This window comes from Trachypithecus francoisi, unplaced genomic scaffold (genome assembly GCF_009764315.1).
Source record: "Trachypithecus francoisi isolate TF-2019V2 unplaced genomic scaffold, Tfra_2.0 Contig01461, whole genome shotgun sequence".
In the NCBI taxonomy this organism is placed as follows: domain Eukaryota; kingdom Metazoa; phylum Chordata; class Mammalia; order Primates; family Cercopithecidae; genus Trachypithecus; species Trachypithecus francoisi.
The window spans coordinates 4,726,379-4,744,139 of NW_022681433.1; the positions used below are offsets into that span (position 1 = coordinate 4,726,379).

At 41.8% G+C, this 17,761-nt stretch overlaps 1 protein-coding gene across 1 annotated transcript in view; it reads right to left on the bottom strand.

Moving 5' to 3' along the window:
* The window catches only part of FREM2 (FRAS1 related extracellular matrix 2), a 194,619-nt gene extending 177,482 nt beyond the window's left edge, over nt 1–17,137 (bottom strand). The window contains exons 1-2 of the mRNA XM_033234619.1: nt 11,327–17,137; nt 6,062–6,151 (exon numbers count right to left, since the gene is read on the bottom strand). Of these exons, the coding sequence (XP_033090510.1) occupies nt 6,062–6,151; nt 11,327–16,502 (5,266 nt within the window). The 5' untranslated portion in view covers nt 16,503–17,137. The remainder of the gene's footprint in view (nt 1–6,061; nt 6,152–11,326) is intronic.
* Nucleotides 17,138–17,761: the final 624 nt, after the last annotated feature.

The following is a 17,761-nucleotide window of genomic DNA, read 5'->3' on the forward strand; positions in this document are numbered from 1 at the left end:
TTTAAAGGGTGACTATCATTTGTTCTGAGTAATATGAAATCATGTGAAATGTCTAGAAATGTTCCTAATAAGAACTCATTGTCACCCAAAGATTTAACAATTTAAAAAAAATGTTCTCTGAACTAAAGCCAATGAAAACAGTATATTCATATAATGTATAATTTTGGAATGAATCTAAAGAATAATAATAAATAAAATTGAGTTTTAGTTTTCTATCTAAAAGTTATAAAAACTTGACTTTATACTTTTCTGTCTACAAGGTTTAACTTCGTTCTTGCACACAGTACAGGTACCTTAACAGAATCATGCTTTTAAAGGCAGGGATCTGGCCTAGAAACACCCTGATGACTTGATCTATTGTGAACTGCTCAATGAAGAGTGAAAGGCTTACAAACATTCAGCCACAGTAGCCAACACTCTTTCCCAAGATCTGTATTCTAGTAGACCTTGTGCTCTCTTGCAGATTAAAAATATTTGTATCAGTGCCTGACATTACTTCACCATCTTATTATAACTCCCTAAGGCACTAGCATCTTTCCTCTGGTTCTCATGTCACTAGCAATTAATTTTATTGCCAAGAATGCTTGCTTTTTTCTCTGAGCTGAATATGTCTGTATAATCTTTTAATGCTTGTACTCAGACCTCTCTTTTCTACTTACGCTATTTCTATTTTTCCAGCCCTTGATTTACCTTCCAGCTAATTATCAGTAATTATTTTGCCTTAAACCCCGAAGGTGTTGGTCATTTTCAAGCAAAAACTGTACTCCTTCTTTTAAAAATGAAAGACTTCTGGTAGTCTCTTTGTGTTTGAGGAGTCAGTCATCAAATATGGCACAATTCAAAAGCCTTGACCTTAAATGACATTTCATATATAGAAATGACTTTGCAGCTTCTACTATGTCAAGATACTATTTATAATATCCTTCAATAGCATATGAATCAAGGATCTTGGGGGATGGAAAATAGGGCACCACAGGCATAATCAAAGACAGCAGCAAAAAAATGTCTGGCTGTGGCCCAGATAACACTATAATGGCCAACACAGATATTATGTCTGCCGCCCCAGTTTCAATGCCAAACTCAGCAGGCAGAACTCACTGAGACTGCGTGCCTATGTCATATGAGAGGTTTCAAATAAGGAAGCAGCAAGCTGGTTTTCATAATGAATACAAATGTAAGACTCCTCCTACTCAATATGTCCAGCCAGATGATCATGTATTCTAATTTTTTCTTAAGCCCATCAAGAAACAAGTTGGATCTGATGCTGAGGCTTTGAGACTTAAAACAAAAAAATAAAAAGTTTACACGAGGATTTTTTAATGTAAACTAGAGGTACTTTTTGCTAATATTGTCTTCTGCTTCTCCATCTGTCCTAATGTTATCTCATATCACACAAGAAAATACTGGGGTAACTGAAAATACAGTAGTGGTCCTGCTGGCTTGAAAATTTTAGTGACTTATAGGAAATCCTATTTCCTTTTAGATTTTAAATTGTATAATTATTTAATCATAAACTGACAAGTTTTTTTTTTTTTTTTTTTTTTTCTGAAAAGGCTTCTTTAAGAATAATATGAGCTCTGAACTGGTGGTTAATACTTCAATCTTAAGTACATTTCACTGAAGATTTCAAAGGAATTTTCACAGCAGTTGATTTAGTTAATTTCATGCATTTAAAAATGTGAAAGCTTCACTAAAAAACTTTCCTGGTGCCGCAGGGATTTAAATTAATGCTAGGATAGGACAACGTTCTAAAGGAATGCAAAGAGTCTACCGGGAATTGTTTACAGGAGTTTTTCTTATAATACTATTTAATTGATCTTTATATCAAAAGAGAGCAATTGTTTTTCTCCTGTTTATCCATTCATTTATTTTAATATTAGGTAAGTATTTACCTTGTGCTCAACCTTGGCACTGAGGTACAAAGATTAATGATACCTTTTTTGATATGAAGGAGTTTCTTCCTTATTACTGGAGGTTTTCACATTAGCAAATAATCATAATATGAATTTTTACTGTAAATCAAGTTGGGGATAAAAGCATAAAAAAGAGTGAAGCTAATTTTGTCACTGTGATGTTGGGAGCAACTTTGGAGAGGAAATGATATTTGAGCCTGGTGTTGAGGAGTGATTGACAATCATTAGGGTTGAGGGTGGGGCATGCCTGGAATAGTTATGTGAGAATAGCTTTCACATCACAATAAGGCGCTAGAAGGGCCTGACAAAGCACTTTCATGCTAGAATACTTTATAGAAAAATTACAGAGAGTTGAACACAGAGAAAGAATCAGATAAAAATGTTTGACTACAAAAAGGATAAAAGAATAAATGTTTTATTTCCCCCCAACAAAATTCCAGAGTACTAGATCTGGAATTAGAATTCAAAGAGGTAATCAACAAAGGAAAATGGATTTCCCAGGGCTGTATTATTATAAGTTACCTTCATGAAGATATAAAGCGTGAAAACCGAAAGAAATGGAAGACAGCTAAATCCGTAGGCAGGTGCTACACATATATACATGAGCGCATTAGATGAAGCCACAGATAGCGGGAATATATTCCTGAACTTCAGAGTTTGACCTTATACTTTGTAACGGTGCATTCACTTATGGTGACTGGCCCAGAACACCTGGGTGAGTGCCTTATTCTGATATCACATTTTCATGCTCTTTACTAGTATTCCAATAAACATACTGCATTATAAAATAATCATTTTAAGAATTACACTATGAAAATAAATATTGGGTACTAGACTTAGTACCTGGGTCACAAAACAATCTGCACAACAACCCCCCTTGACATGACTTTACCTATATAACAAACCTCCACATGTACCTCTGAACCTAAAACAAAGGTTTTTAAAAAGAGAATTACACTATGATACCAAGAAAGAGTACTACAAAGTTTAGGACTCTACAACTTTTAAAGCATTTTAAAATAAAAATGCATACTTTAGAAAACACAAAGCTCTTTGTCTATCCCAAAAGCAGATCCCACTCTGACTTCACTCACATCTATTAAACATTCCTAGAAAGTTGGTCTGAAGAACCCAGAAAAGTTCAAGAGTTCCCCCCTCTTATCCCTATCCTGAATAAGTGTGGAAGTTATCACTTATTGTTTGAGGAAAGAATTTGAGATTGAAAGCAGCCTCTAGTTGCCCAGCTGTGTAGCTTGAAGGAGGACAGTTACTTATTTTGCTAACTCAGTTTCCTCATCTGCCAAATAGGAATCATACTAAGTGTTTTTTTGCGGTGTTTTTGTTGCTCACAGATGTGTTACGAAGGCAAAATCGCATAAGTAACGATAAATAACATAGAAGGTTTAAAATCTAATTGAAATAACCCTAAGATACAAGCATCTGTGTATGTGTGTGGACATGTGCTATATCAACCAACGTGTATTAACTCCAAATACAGTAGACTTCCCCTGAGGTAAAGATCCTGATGTTATCTATTGCTCAGATAGTGCTCTCTTTACTTCTTTCATTTGGTACAAGTCCCAAAGCACTCCCAAACTTCAAAGGTAGTAACTCGTTCCCAAGCACAGTCCTTTTAGTAATGGGTAGTAACTAATCCATTACTACATCATAACGGAAGAATCCTGTGGCAAGCCAGATTCCCATGGTAACACAATTAAATCTGAAACAGGAGGTCTCAGCCTTCTGTTCTTCTCAATCTCTTCTCCTACTCTAAATCCCTTACATTGAATTATGTTTTATTTTTAAGGTTATTCAAGGATTATGGTTGCCCCACTAATTTCCTTAGATAGTTACTGTTATAAAACCAATCACGTTGATTTGAAGAAGATGCATTTATCAGATTGAAAGCAAGCTGGACATACAGAGTTCTCAATTTTATGCCAGTGTGCCCTGACTTGCTTCCCAGGGATGAAATACTCACACATTTCATATTTTATTGGGATGACTTACAGATATGCCTACTATCACTGTATAGAGTAGATGACAATAAATCACTACAGCTAATTAAATTTAAACAGTATTGCACTTCTCATTCAAGCATTAGAACATTTATAAGGCAATGCAAAAATCCTAAAAAACATGTAAGAATCAGATTAAAACAATTTAGAGGTATGAATGTGACTTTTTAATCTTGCAGGCCTCTGTGTTTATTCTGTCAAAGGACAGTTTTCCTATATCAGAGGAATTAAAGTAAATTCTATTCAACAGCTTGCCAAAATCTGCCTGAGCTCCATAGGTAATGTTATGCCAGTAAAGAGGAAGAGTGTGAAAAAGAAAATCTGAAATTTTTATCTCCCACGTGAAACTATCTCTCTAAAAAGACTCCTAAAATGATACGTTCCTACTTCCATAAAGACAATCTTTAGAGGCCTTGCCACATTTTCAGCAAATTCAAACATAAACCCAGCCTCGTCAGCTAGGCATTCTTCACTTAATATTTTGCACTTAATATTTTGAAATATGATACTATAGAATGTTTTCCAAAATTGGAATAGAGACCAAAATTTTAAAGTAAAGGCTACCATTCCACCCAGCTAAGGTAAAATAATGTGTGTGTGTGTTTGTGTATGAGCAAAAAAAGCAAAATATTTTATTAAAAAGTACAGGATATTTTAGTGTAATCACAGCCATTGAATTTGAAACTTTTTTTTTTGGTAATTTTACAGAAAGTCACACTTTTGCTATTGAGGTTTATTCAGTCATCTTAAGAGATAAAACATGGTGTTTTAAACCAATAATTTCATCCTTAAGTTTTGATATAAGTTACACAGATTTGGATTATTTCAAGGTCTCAACAGTTAGTCACAATAGAATTTCCCATTTGAGCAGCAAGTTTCAAGAAAAAGTTTTCTTTTTTTTCAGAAATTTGTTTTATGCTAGGATCACTTTCATCAACACGTAGAATACTAAACTATGATTTGGTTACTCAAAAAAATAAAGGCACTCACATGATTTGACTCTCTGATTTATAGTAGGAATCAAACACTTGAACCCAACTTAATACATTTTTTTTTGGCTCTCTGGCACACACTCAACAGTTGACATTTTTCAGAACTGTGATCATGTTGTGTCCAGTGATATTTGAAACAAATCATATGTAATGCTTCAAAAAACATGGAGGGTAAGGATGCAGTCTTTTTGAGATAGACGACATAATAGTGTGCCATTTTTAAAAAGCATCATAAGAAAACAGATAACAGAGTATGAATTATTTTTCTCCTCCCTCTTTCTTCTCTCTCACATATACCCTCAGTTCTGGTGTCCTGTTCACACAACACGTGTACTTGGGGAGGTTATTTTGCTACCCAAGAAAACATGCAAGAACAAAAACATCTTTATGAGCAATCTGAAAGTGACCAGTTTTTCTACTCATCCACAGGGTTAGGAAGACAAGAGATCCAAAGCTGAACGAAGTAGAAGTGGCAGGCAGTTCTGGGGGAGTAATGAGAATAATATTGCCCATGAGGCTTAGCTCAAAAATCATATCCTATACTCTGCAGTATTTTTTGCACTTAACCAAGAAAATTTTTTAGCTGGACTAGATCACAAAATCCCCCAAACTAAGAAAATCATTATAAGTCCTGAGATTGGTGAGATAAAACAGACATTAATTTACTACTGATTTCTTGGTGAATGCAACATGTTATCCACCAGTATTAACCCACACAGAACCCATGAGCAAATTAGGAAAAAACAGCTCCTTTGGGCAGCTATACCTTGGTGAGCACATGGCTATGAGTGGAACCACAGCTGAATTCCAACATCCTCTTACTGACTCAAGTAGGCATACTCATGCAGGGTGTAATCTGAACAACTAGACATGGAGATCCTATTTATACAGATTTCTCTCTTCAGTGCTTTACAAATAGTAAGACAAAAGTAATATAACTAGAACTTTTATCTATAGCCGTCACATAGTAGGGTTGTGTCACAGTGAGATTGTAAAATTGTCTACAGCAAATACCAGGTTAAATTTAGGTGATCACGAAATTGCTCCTTGATAAAGACTTCTTGTAATAATGTCATCAAAGAGAAACCAAGAAAAGTCTCTCTCCTTGCTGTCACTACCAGGAGAGGGGAATACTTACCACCATCTTCAACTGCAAAATAGAACATATCACTTGTGGCATTGGCCCCTTCTCTTAAGACATAGCATATTTTCATGTCATCAATGTCAGCTAGAAAATAACCAAAAAACAAGATGATTAATTACCAGAGTAAAATTGATGATTCATTATGGTAAATTTTATTGACTTATTAGCTTTCCTATAAACATGTTTAAATTCCTTTTTCCTCCTAAGAGAAACAGTGCTGTTTCATTTCTCAGATCTCTAAGCCCCTAGATTTCAGCTGTCCCGTGGAAACCTGATCCCTTACACAGATAAATAGAGTGCAAGAGTTAGTTTATAATAATAGCAAGGTGTTGCCCCTCCCAGTGGTATTTGCATGTGCATGCACCAAAGGAATGACTATCTAAATATGGAATGTCAGGCACCATGACAGGTGGAAAGGAAGATATTTTGAGGCATGGCAGATTCCCTGGCACTCTTGAAATCACATCTTTGCCTCCCTGTAGGGAACTGGCCCACAGAGGACAGAGCTCTGCTCCCTGACACTGGCTAACTTTTCTTACTTTTTGTGCTGTAGCAGGCTATTTTTTAGCTCTCCAAAGTTTGAGAGAAAAAAATAGGGTGATATTTTCAAAACGTCACACACATTGAAATAACTGATGACCCCCCGTTGAGGACAAAAAACATCTAATAAAAGTGGAAACAGGCCGGACACGGTGGCTCATGCCTGTAATCCCAGCACTTTGGGAGGCTGAGGCGGGTGGATCATGTGAGGTCAGGAGTTCGAGACCAGCCTGGCCAACATGGTGAAACCCTGTCTCTATTAAAAATTAGCCGGGCAGTAGTGGTGCATGTCTGTAATCCCAGCTACTCATGAGGCTGAGGCAGGAGAATCGCTTGAGCCTGGGAGGCGGAGGTTGCAGTGAGCCGAGGTTGCACCACTGCACTGTAGTCTGGGCAAGAGAGTGAGACCCTGTCTCAAAAAAAAAAAAAAAAAAAGTGGAAACCTTTATTCATAGCAGAAAGTTATATTGCCTCAGAAATGTTCCTTATGTTACTTCCTACTCTATCAAATTCACGTGCATACGTTTGTTTTCATTACGAAGACACAATTTTAAAACTTATTCATCCATCTCACCAGTTCCTTTCCTTAATGATGCCACACATACAACATAATAAAAAAATATCATTTTGTTCTGTGATACTCGTAATAGATGATTAATTGATCTGGACTTTTCTAAGACTACATAAAGTCAAGATCATGGCTAAAAATAGCTATGACAATGATAGGTAATATTTATCTGTCTAGTGTGTGTTCTGTGGTTTTTCCATCTCCTAAAAGCTCTAGTAAGTTCATGCTATAGAATTCAACAGCTTATATAGAAGACAATGGCTTTACGAAATGTTAATCTCAAGTAAGGCAAGGCATTAGGATGGACCAATGACGCCACAAATTTCTATAGCTCCACTTTACAGATGGAAAATGTGTGCTCTACCCTGGCTCATAAAGTTTTGAAAGGTGAGTCATTATTAGGAACACTTGCAGAAGGGAAAATCTGATTTTATAGTTAATGGTACCTTCCTGCTAATAGAGGTATTTGGAGGTAAAACATGCCTAAGACGTTTGATTTCCCTTAGCACTTCATTTCTCTTTTAAAACAAAATAGTTAATATAGAGATGGGGGCTCACTATGTTGTCCAGGCTGGCTTCAAGCAATCCTCCCACATCGGCCTCCCAAAGTGCTAGGACTATAGGTGTGAGCCACTGAACCGGGTCCCACCTTTCTAACTCTACTGTAACTTTCCACACTTTCTGCCTAGCTTCACTTTTATCTTTCTGTATGGTTATCTTTCCCAGTAGACTGAACACTTCTGGGATTTTTTTTTTCCTATCTTAACTTCCCACAGTTCTTTGCTTAGGATATTACAGTAGCAAAGGCACAAATATTTCTCAATTTAAAATGAAAGGGCTGAGTGGTAGATCACACTTGTATCTCTACCTTTGCATGTACGATGTTTCTGCCAGGGTAAGGACTGAAGCCTCTGCACAACTCTTTGCCTATTTACTCCTATAATTCTTAATTTTATAACCTTCACTTTATCAGTAAAAAAAAAAAGCAGTAAACTCTGCTGACAACACATTTTTACTACAAGAACCATGACCTCTGGCCATGTGGGGAAGACCCTCTTCCAATGTTCCCACCCCTTCAAATTGCATAAGAAAATCTAAAGGCTCTACCAGGAGAAAAGGCTCTGTTTAGCATGCCCAGCATCTGTATCAGTGTTTTCTTAAGCAAAATTTTAATCGTTAAGGGATAGTTTCAAAGAAATAAATCCTCACTTCAAAACAGAATTTTAAGAACTTTTTTTTTTCAGATAAAGAGAACATAAATGCAACTATATGGCACTCTGGTACCCAATTTTCCCTCCAAGTTAGGGCATGTGTTATTGATTAGTTGGAACATACTAAAACCTTTTATATTTTTCATATAACTAATTAATAATTCATGGTTCAAAAAGGAGCCTCTAAAAAAAGTAAGTAAAGACTTTCATTAGCATACTGGTATTCTAAAGGCACCTCTACAAATAACATAGATATACCATAAATGTATATAATGCCTAGCTTTCTTAAGACACAAAAGTAGTAGAAAGATAATCTGATAGCCAAAATGTAATCTTTTTTAGGCAAATATCTAAGAATTATCTAGGTTTCCTTCTAGTTGCTAAATATACATTAAATTTGTTTCAGTTTATCGACAAAAGTATTCCATGAGTTTTTTGTTTGTTTGTTTTTAATTCTAAGTTCATTAACATGTCAGGCAACCACATCTGGTTCAAACTCTTTGAAGACATTTCTGCTTTCCTGAAACTGATTTATAAATTATCCCACAGAATATATCATTACGTACTCATTGTAGGGAAGAAAAATCCAGGTACTTGAGACATGCAATTTAGATCTGGACTGGGGGAAACAGGGACAACTTGGGAAAGAGGTGAAGTTTGAAATAAATAAATGATATCCATAATTTACCTAATCATACATTGTTAACTTTTAATCAATTTGATAACTTTTAGAAAGGAATTAATTTTTTTCTTCTGGGAACCATTTAGTCAATCAATTTAGGGATAACCTTCTCTGGCCACCTGTGCTAACTTGATCTAATTCAATGCATTGAAAATCCATCAAAATATAGGTTTACCTTATCCCTTCATGACAAAGTAAAAACAAAAACAAATAAAAGGACTGCATAGTCTTCACTCTAAGCACTGCTTTCATTTGTCCTACTGGAAGAAGAGCCATGGTAGCTTTCTGATGGCGCTTTCTCCATTTTTTAAATCACTTATCTAATCTCCATAAATAACAGCTATGAATCAAACTGTAGCCTTGACTTGTTCAAATGAGTGCTGTGGGATTAAATACCAACAGCTTCCCTAGTCAATATTTTGGTTTGTATTGGAATGTGCTAATTTTCCTTAAAAATTCTTAAAAAGTCACATCACATAATAAGCATAACTTCTCTACATTTATAAAGACGATAAAAAGTAATCATGGTAACTCAAAGTCAGTTAGAGACAGAACAACTGCCTATAATGAAATAGCATAATTTTTAGAGTTCAAAATTTCAGAAATAATATTCTAATAGTGTGAGCTGTTGGACTTAGTCCACAGAATTTAAATTAATTCATTTGCCTGTCTCCATCAAAATAGTCCTTTTAAAAAATCTCTAAATCAGATTTCTTTTTCAGGTCAGAGGAGTAATTTGAAGAACCATTTTCTATTATCTAATATATTCCTTTCATTCTCTTCCCTTTCCATGAAAATAAACCAGTATAAGACGGCATGGCATCGCTAGTCTCAGAAAGCCTTCACATAAAAGTTTCCTACTGGTCTGGCATGACACTTGGCACTTTGAGGTTTCCCTGTCCCTGCAGGCCCTGGGATACATTCAGGCTTTTAGCCAAGAATCAGGAGGTTGGAGTGTGGAGCTATTTGCCAACACCTAAAAGAGAGAAGCAGTTCATTTTAACACTGCATTTTGCTACATCCATGTTTATTAAACCTTTTGTTATCTAAGAGTACAACACAGTTGCAGGAAAAGAACACCCCCACTGGGATGCCCTGGGATTAAGCTCCATCTCTACCTACGGATCCCACATAGGAAAGATCTAGTGTCCATTCTGACATTGTGAGATTTTCATGAAAGCAACCCAAATCCCGCTGTAATGAAAGTTGCACGTTCTACAGAACAGAGTCGTGACTCCCAAGCCAGTATAGTGAATGGGCTTCTCCCTTCCCTCATTAAATGCATAGGACACTTGTCCTTTCTGCCTCAGATTGTGTCCACCCACAAAGGAAATTCAGGTTAGAAACACCCTGTTGCCTAAAGACCGCAGGTGCCAGAGGCAACCGTTTTTTGTTACTGTGTTTGTAACAGGTCGGAGAGGAGGTTCACAATGATGAAATAATTTCCCCCTTCTACTATTAATCTTGTTTACATATCTTCATGTTCCCAATAATGAATTAGATGTATATTTTGGTGATGAATATATTGCTATTTTATACATCATTAAGTATACTTTCCTTTTTCATGTATATCCTAGTAGCATGCCCTGTACCTATACGTCACTGTTATAACTCTAGTTAGGTGTTTATCACTTATGTCTCTGGATGAGTATTTGCCTGAGTCATGAAATATTATTAAAAATTTTAAAAAGCAAAAAAGCAAATAAATGTAAACAAATCTTTTAGTTACAGAGTTCCTAACAACCAAAACTGTGTCAGAGCAATGCCCTTAAAATTTAATCAAAGTAACCTAAGTTTGAAGGCTTTTTTGGAATGGTAATTGATAATGACAGCACTGTGAATAAACAATATTTAGAAAGCACATCCTTCATTAAGGTGCCAAAATGCTTCATGAACCATCTGCAGGATACAACACAGAGGATGCTCAGATAGGTATGGCAAATGGAACAGAATTGGAAAGCCTGCTTCAATTTTAATTCACCAAAGTTCACCCCCTGCTTCAGCAGCATATTCTTGCCACTTTCAAAATACATCAGTACTCCCTCTAATGAAGGTCACTGAGATGGGAGGTAGGACAAGAAGGGAGCTGTCCTCCCAGGGAAGTGAGTCCCTCTATTCTCCCCATCCCCTTTGTTTCCTTCCCTTCTCTTGGACTCTAATTTGATGCTCTGTTTGTGAGGCTTTCAGTGAAGCCATATTCTCAGGAAGCAAGACCTGGAATGTCCTTTGATAACCAAGAAAAGAAACATGAAACATACCTTGTGTGAACTGTGCAATGCTGTGGTTGCCTTTGTCCAGGTTGAGGAGATATCCATGTTGAGGGGCCTCTGTCACAATAAACCTAAGAGAAATGTGTAGGCTGTCTCTGTCCTCCACTTTCAATATTTTGCTTGTGATCATGAACCCCAAGTGGCCAGTGACTAGAGTGCGAAGTGTAGAGGCCCCCTTATTCACTGCGATTTGGGGGACACTGTTGTCAACAGCCAAGACCTGGATCTTCATCACTTGGGGTCTCCTTGTTTCAAATACTGTATCGGGAAAAACATAGAAGTCTGTATGTGTGCCATCAGTCACTGTGAAAGAGAAGCTATCTTCACTTGACTCGGTGCCATCATGTTTGTAGCTGATTAAGTTTTCATTCAGGTCTTGCTTGGTAAAAACCATGACAGGTCTGGTATTGTTGAAGAGGAGATGGCCATGAATAGGCACCTGGGTGATAGTGAATTTCAGGAGTTTGTCAGGAGTATCTCTGTCTTCGACAGTGAGCTCAAAAGGAGTAATCAGCTTGTTTTCACTTTCACTGACTACCAGGTTGTGGATGGTGACCACTGGCTTTTTATTATCCACATCGCTAATGGAGATACGGAATGTCCGAAAAACAGGGTTACGTCCATCGGTGACTTGAAACTCGAAACTGTCCATTTTCACTTCATCATCAGCTGTGTGGATGTAGTAGATTTTGTTTCCAGCCAGTTGCAGCTGAGTGAAAGATGTGATGGACACTCCAGGCTGATCTGTGCACTCCAGGTGACCTCGCATGGGGGCCCTGGTGATGGTAAAAACCAAGTTTTCGTCAGGACTGTTCAAGTCACTAGTGCTTAGTAGGTCTGTTGTGAGAGTGACCTTGCCACCTTCTTTCAAGGACACTCCCTTACTTATCACATCAGGGAAGACAATGTCAATGCTCCCGATGGACACATAAAAGTAACGATCTATGAGGGGATTTATTCCATCAGTCACGTCAAATTTAATTAGGTCCCGAACGCCCTCTCGCCCCAAATGGACATACTGAATTAAGTTTCTGTCTACTTCATCCTGGGTAAAATTCATGCCCAGTGTGATATTATCAAAGGCACCAGTAGGTTTTCGTCTCTGTAATAAGCCATGTCCTGGCCCATAACGAATAATATAAACCAAAGATTTGTCTTCTGAATCTAAATCTGTTGCCATTAATATTTTGTTGTTGATAATCTTGGTATCCCCAATTTCTATTTCTAGTCCATTATTGATAGTCATTCTGGGCGTCTCATCATCAACAGGGATAACTATAATGAGGACCATCTTTTCCACAGAGTGCTTCCCATCTGTTAGTTTAATCACAAAACTGTCTTCCTGGGTCTCAGAGTCATCATGCTCATAAATAATGCTGGAACTCTCTATGATCTGGTCCAAGGTGAAGCTTTCGACCAAAACCGTGCCATTAATTAGCTGATTCATGATGTGACCATGAGTGGGGAATTGGGTAATAATGAAAGTTAAATCATCCAGGGGAACATCAGCATCAGCAGCATTGAGAATGGGTGTATCAATTACCAGACTCATGCCTTCCATCACCATAAATTCTCTCATAAACATCTCTGGCTGTTCATCATTGGTGGGAATGATTACAATGGGGAAGAACTGTCTCTCTGAAAAGTTAATACCATCAGAACAACGAAAGATAAATCGGTCCTCCACAGGTTCCACCCCTTTATGGACACTCTGGACATAGTTTATGTGGCCCTGCCTGAGATCTTTCAAATTGAAAGCACTTATGGCAATCCCTGCTCTTGACTTCTCAGAGCCTGGTGCTGGAGAAATGTTTTCAACATAACCTGAAGTAGGTTGAATAACTATAGTACACAAGATGTCATCATTCAGGGAATCTATATCTTCAGCAATTATATGCATTGACGTTATAACACTTTTATCACCTTCCATTACCATCAACTGTTCACCTACAGAGATTTCCGGGGCCTGGCTATCAACAGGCAGGATGGTCACCCACATAGTAACTCCTTGGATAGTATTGCCATCAATTCTCCATTCTTGAGACATATCTGACAGACTTAGGTTAAAAGAATCTGCTTTAGGCAACAGGCCTATCTCTCCACTGGTGTGGGTATATACAACAGAGCCCTCCAAGATGTCCCTTTGAGTAAACTGCTCCGCTGGAATGCCATTGACCAAGATTTCCCCATACAAAGGTGGATCTTCCAAGAGGAAAGTCAACATCAAGTCATCAGTTTCCTCACTGGTCCCCTTAATAACATTGGCAGTGACTTCAGTAGCCCCATTTTCTAAGACATCTAGATAGGACTCCAGAGTGCCAGTAGGATGACTCAGTATGGGCACTTCATCGTCCACTGGCCGGACATTCACTCTGAGAGTGATGGGTACCACATGATGTCTGTCGCTGACTTCCAAGGAGCAGCTATCAGTCAGGGACTTGTCCCCATTATGGGCATAGGAAACTCGGCCCTGTTTTATGTCCTCCAAGTGGAAGAGACCTCCTACATGCAGCATCTGTCCAGACACTCTCATGTGGCCGTGTTTGGGTGCCTGCGTGAGGGTGAAAGAGATATGGGCAACGTCAGTGTCTACATCATTCACGTGCAACTCTGTCTCACTCAGGATGTGGTGACCCTTCTCCTGAATAGTGAAGCCGGTGTTGAGGATCTCAGGTGGCTGGTTGTCCATGGGCTGCAAGTAAAGAGTAAAGGTGCCTGGAGCCACATTCCCAGCTCGGTCTTCCACCTGGAACTGGAACTGGGCCACTCGAGTAGCCACACCTAGTTCTTGACCTGGGGGTCTGTAAGCAATTTTATGATGATTGATCTGGGCTTGGGTAAAATGGGTCACCACGACTGAGGGGTTGTCAGTCAGGACCAAGGTACCCAGTGGGGCTGGCGAGTGGTTTTCATCTGTGTCTGTGGGGGGCTGAGTCACTGTGTAACGCAGTTCTCGGTCATCTGTGTCTAGGTCAGTGTAGCGCAGCCACTTCTTCCTCAGTGGTGTGAGCTGGGATTCCTGTACCACCATACGAAGGGGACAGCCACTGCCCAGCTCTGGAGGGAGGCGATCCACAGGATGGATACGTATCACAAACCGCTGCAGCCCAGACTGATTAGGAGGGTCATGGTTATCCTGGACTCTAAATGTGAACTGGTCTGTGACTGGCCCAGTACTATGGGGCCCGGAGTGTCTATAGAACAGCCTGCCCTCTGTTATGTCCTGCTGCTGCCACTCTGTCACTGTTCGCTCATAAAATGCTCCCTCCTTCCTCCAAAGGCCCCTGAGAAGCTCCTGCTTCTCATGGGGAGGGTGAGTTTGGCGGAGAAGCAGATGTCCCGTAGTTAAGAAGGGTGACTCCAGCACAAAAAGCAGCAGAGAATCATCTGAATCCATGTCAGTTGCACTCAGGGAAAGGGGCAGGATGGGCACTGTTTCACCCTCTGCCAGTGTCAGCCCTGTGTTGGCATTGAGAACAGGTGGCTGGTCATCCACAGGCACTAAGGTGATGGGGAACAGAAACTGTACCTGGTGCCTGCCTCCTCCATCCACCATGCGAAGCACCAGGTTGTCGCTAAGTGAGCCGTCTTTGTCATCATGCTGGTAGACCACCTGGCCAGCTGCCAGCTCAGCCACTGTAAAGCTCTTGGGAGCAGAGCTGCCACTGGAAGCACCCAGAAGGACAAGGTGACCATGCCGGAGCCCAGCCACCACCTCTAGCCGCACTGCTTCTAGGTCATCCTCATCGCTGATGACCAAGTTTTGCGGACCACTGCCTGCAGGTCCTGTGAGGGGCCGAGACTGACCCTCGTAGAGAATAAGACCCGTATTCCGGGTGACCACCGGAGCCATTGTGTTCATGGGCTTCACCACTACCATGAAGGCAAAAGGGTCTGACGCTGCTCCTTCTAGATCCACTACCTCCAATTCCAGTTCAAAGAGACGCTCCTGGTCGGAGTCTTCAGAGGGGGGCTGGTAGGCAATCTTCAGGAGCCGCAGATCCCTCTGAGTGAAGGAGGAAAGGGGCAGGCTGCGATCATCGGTGCTCACCAAGTAACCCTGGCCAGGCTGGAATGGAGAGGTAAGGTTGAAGATCAACAGGTCAGGGGGAGACTCAGCATCCTCGGCTGCCAGCATGTCTGGGGTCAGGGCCGTCAGTACAAACTGGTCCACTTCCATCATCATCATGGCCACGAAACTGGGCTTGGGTGCAGTGTTCTCGGCCCCTCCTCGGATTCTCACCAGAACCTGGAAGTGCTCGCGTTTCAAAGCAGGGCTGCCCACAGGAGCCCCTCGTGAACGCAGCTCCACCACCATGGGCATCCAGTCCCTGTTTGGTGAACGACTGGCGGCTGTGTGGCGATAGCGCACGCCTAGTTCCTGGAAAGCTTTGCAGTCCATCAGGAGAGGCTCCGGAGCGCCTCCCTCTCCGGCTCCTCCAGGGACCTGCGGGTAGTGGAGGAGTTCCCCATAGCGAGGCAGCGCGCCCAAGCCGGACAGGATGCCTACGCGGCATTCCTCTGTCTCAGGCTGGTAGGCGAACTCCAGGCTCCGCGCGTCCAAGGCATTGCTGGTCCCCAGCAGTTCTTCCACTACCAGAGGCAAGTTCCGAGTCACAACCTCCAGCTGGGTGAAGACCACCTCCACCTCCAGTACCAGTGGTAGCACTACCGCCCCTCCGGGCGCGTCGTAGCGCAGCTGCAGCCGGACGCGGTCCCGAGACGGGCTGCGCGCGCCCAGGTGAGAGTAGCGCACCTCGCCAGGGCCGAAGTCGCACGGGAAGCGCTTGGGACTCAGGCGGCCCGGTCGCTGGGCCAGTGCGTCGTTGTCTAGTACCGAAACCGCACAGCGGTCCCCGGGCTGCACCTGCAACACCAGGTCATGCAGGGGATCCAGCCAGACTTCACGGCCGAAAGGCACCCGGAGTCCGCGGTTCGCCAGCACTATGGCCTCCTCAGCAGGAACCCCTGCAGCCCCCGCGAGACCAGGGGACAGCAGCGCCCTGCTGAAGGCAGCGGGCTGTGCCGGGACGCGGCTTACCAGTGACAGGAGAAGCAGCAGCAGCAGCAGCAGCAGCCGGGGCGGCGGTGGCGGTCCTGGTTGTAAGCTGGTGGAGTTGCCTGTCCGGCGCGAGGATAACCCGGGAGTCCTGGCTGCGTGCATGGTCCGGGTGTTTGGGCTTGGACAGGTCAGCCTGAGAGCATGCGAAGTCAGTCCCCGGGCAGACAACAAGAGACACCGCCGGGAAGTGCCAGGAACTCCGCGCGCTGCCTGCGGGGTCCTCCTGTAGCCCGGGCTGGGCCAGAAGGATGGCAAAGTTGCGCGGCGCCGACCGAGCTGGAGCCGCAGCGGAGGAGCCTAACCCTTCCTAGCCCGTCCAGTTCCGCCGCTCGCGACTCTGTTGCGCGGAGTATTGAATCACTCCACTTCTACTTTCCAGGTCCCCGGACCCTGAGCTTTGAGGGTAACCCCTCCCCTCGCACCCCCTTACTCCAGTCCTCCCAGGAGGCCAATCGTTGGCCAATCGGGGGAGGAGGCGCGGAGCTGAGGGTTGGGTAGTAATTTCTGCCAATCAGGTCTTAGAGGCTAAGGCGGGGAAACTGCCGGGAGGGGAGGAGATAGAGGCGCAACAGGTTGTCTTGGAAGTGAGGGGAGAAGTGGTCCGGAGTTGCCCACCCCTGCTTGCGCTTCGCTCTGGGCTAGTATTAATAGATCTGGTACTCCTGCAGAGAAGCCAGAACACACTGCTCTCCTGGATTCACTTGATCTGCCGGGGACCAAGGGTTACCCATTTTAGCCACCCCCCACTCCTCCGCCCTATTCAATGAAATCCCGCGCAGGGCATGACTATTTCTCAAGGAAACTTGCACAACCAGGGGAAAGTTAGACGCAATGCTTTTTGAGTTTGAAGCGATACCCAGAGCGTTTGAGAAGAAATTCTGGGGCATATTTGCAACAAAAAAAAAAAAAAAAAAAAAAAAACAGCTGGAATTAAAAGCCATAGCTAGAGCAGGTTGCACTCCAGCCCAGCCCCCTTCGGCGCCCCCCGCTGCCTTCTCCTCGTAAATTACAATGGGCACAGTCCTCCGATTGGTGAGTTTTTAACAAGCCCCTCCTTTGCAACCGAGGTTCACAGAGTAAAAGGAAAAAAGGGATTTGGAATGCGTGAGAAATGCAGTCTGATCAGAATCGCTAGTCTTGCACCAAAGAATAAATTCTAGGAAATGTGGCCCCAGGCTCTCCCAAATCCGACTCTGTTAGGGTAGCTGTCATTAGAGACGTTTCTGTTCTCTTCTCAGTAATTAGACCAAGCACAAACTAAACCTACTTGTCAGCATCACATTTCTTTGCATGCCACGAAAATTGATAAATATCCGGAGGGCACACTAAAATAGTTTAGCTCTCATTTCAGCCAGCAGGTT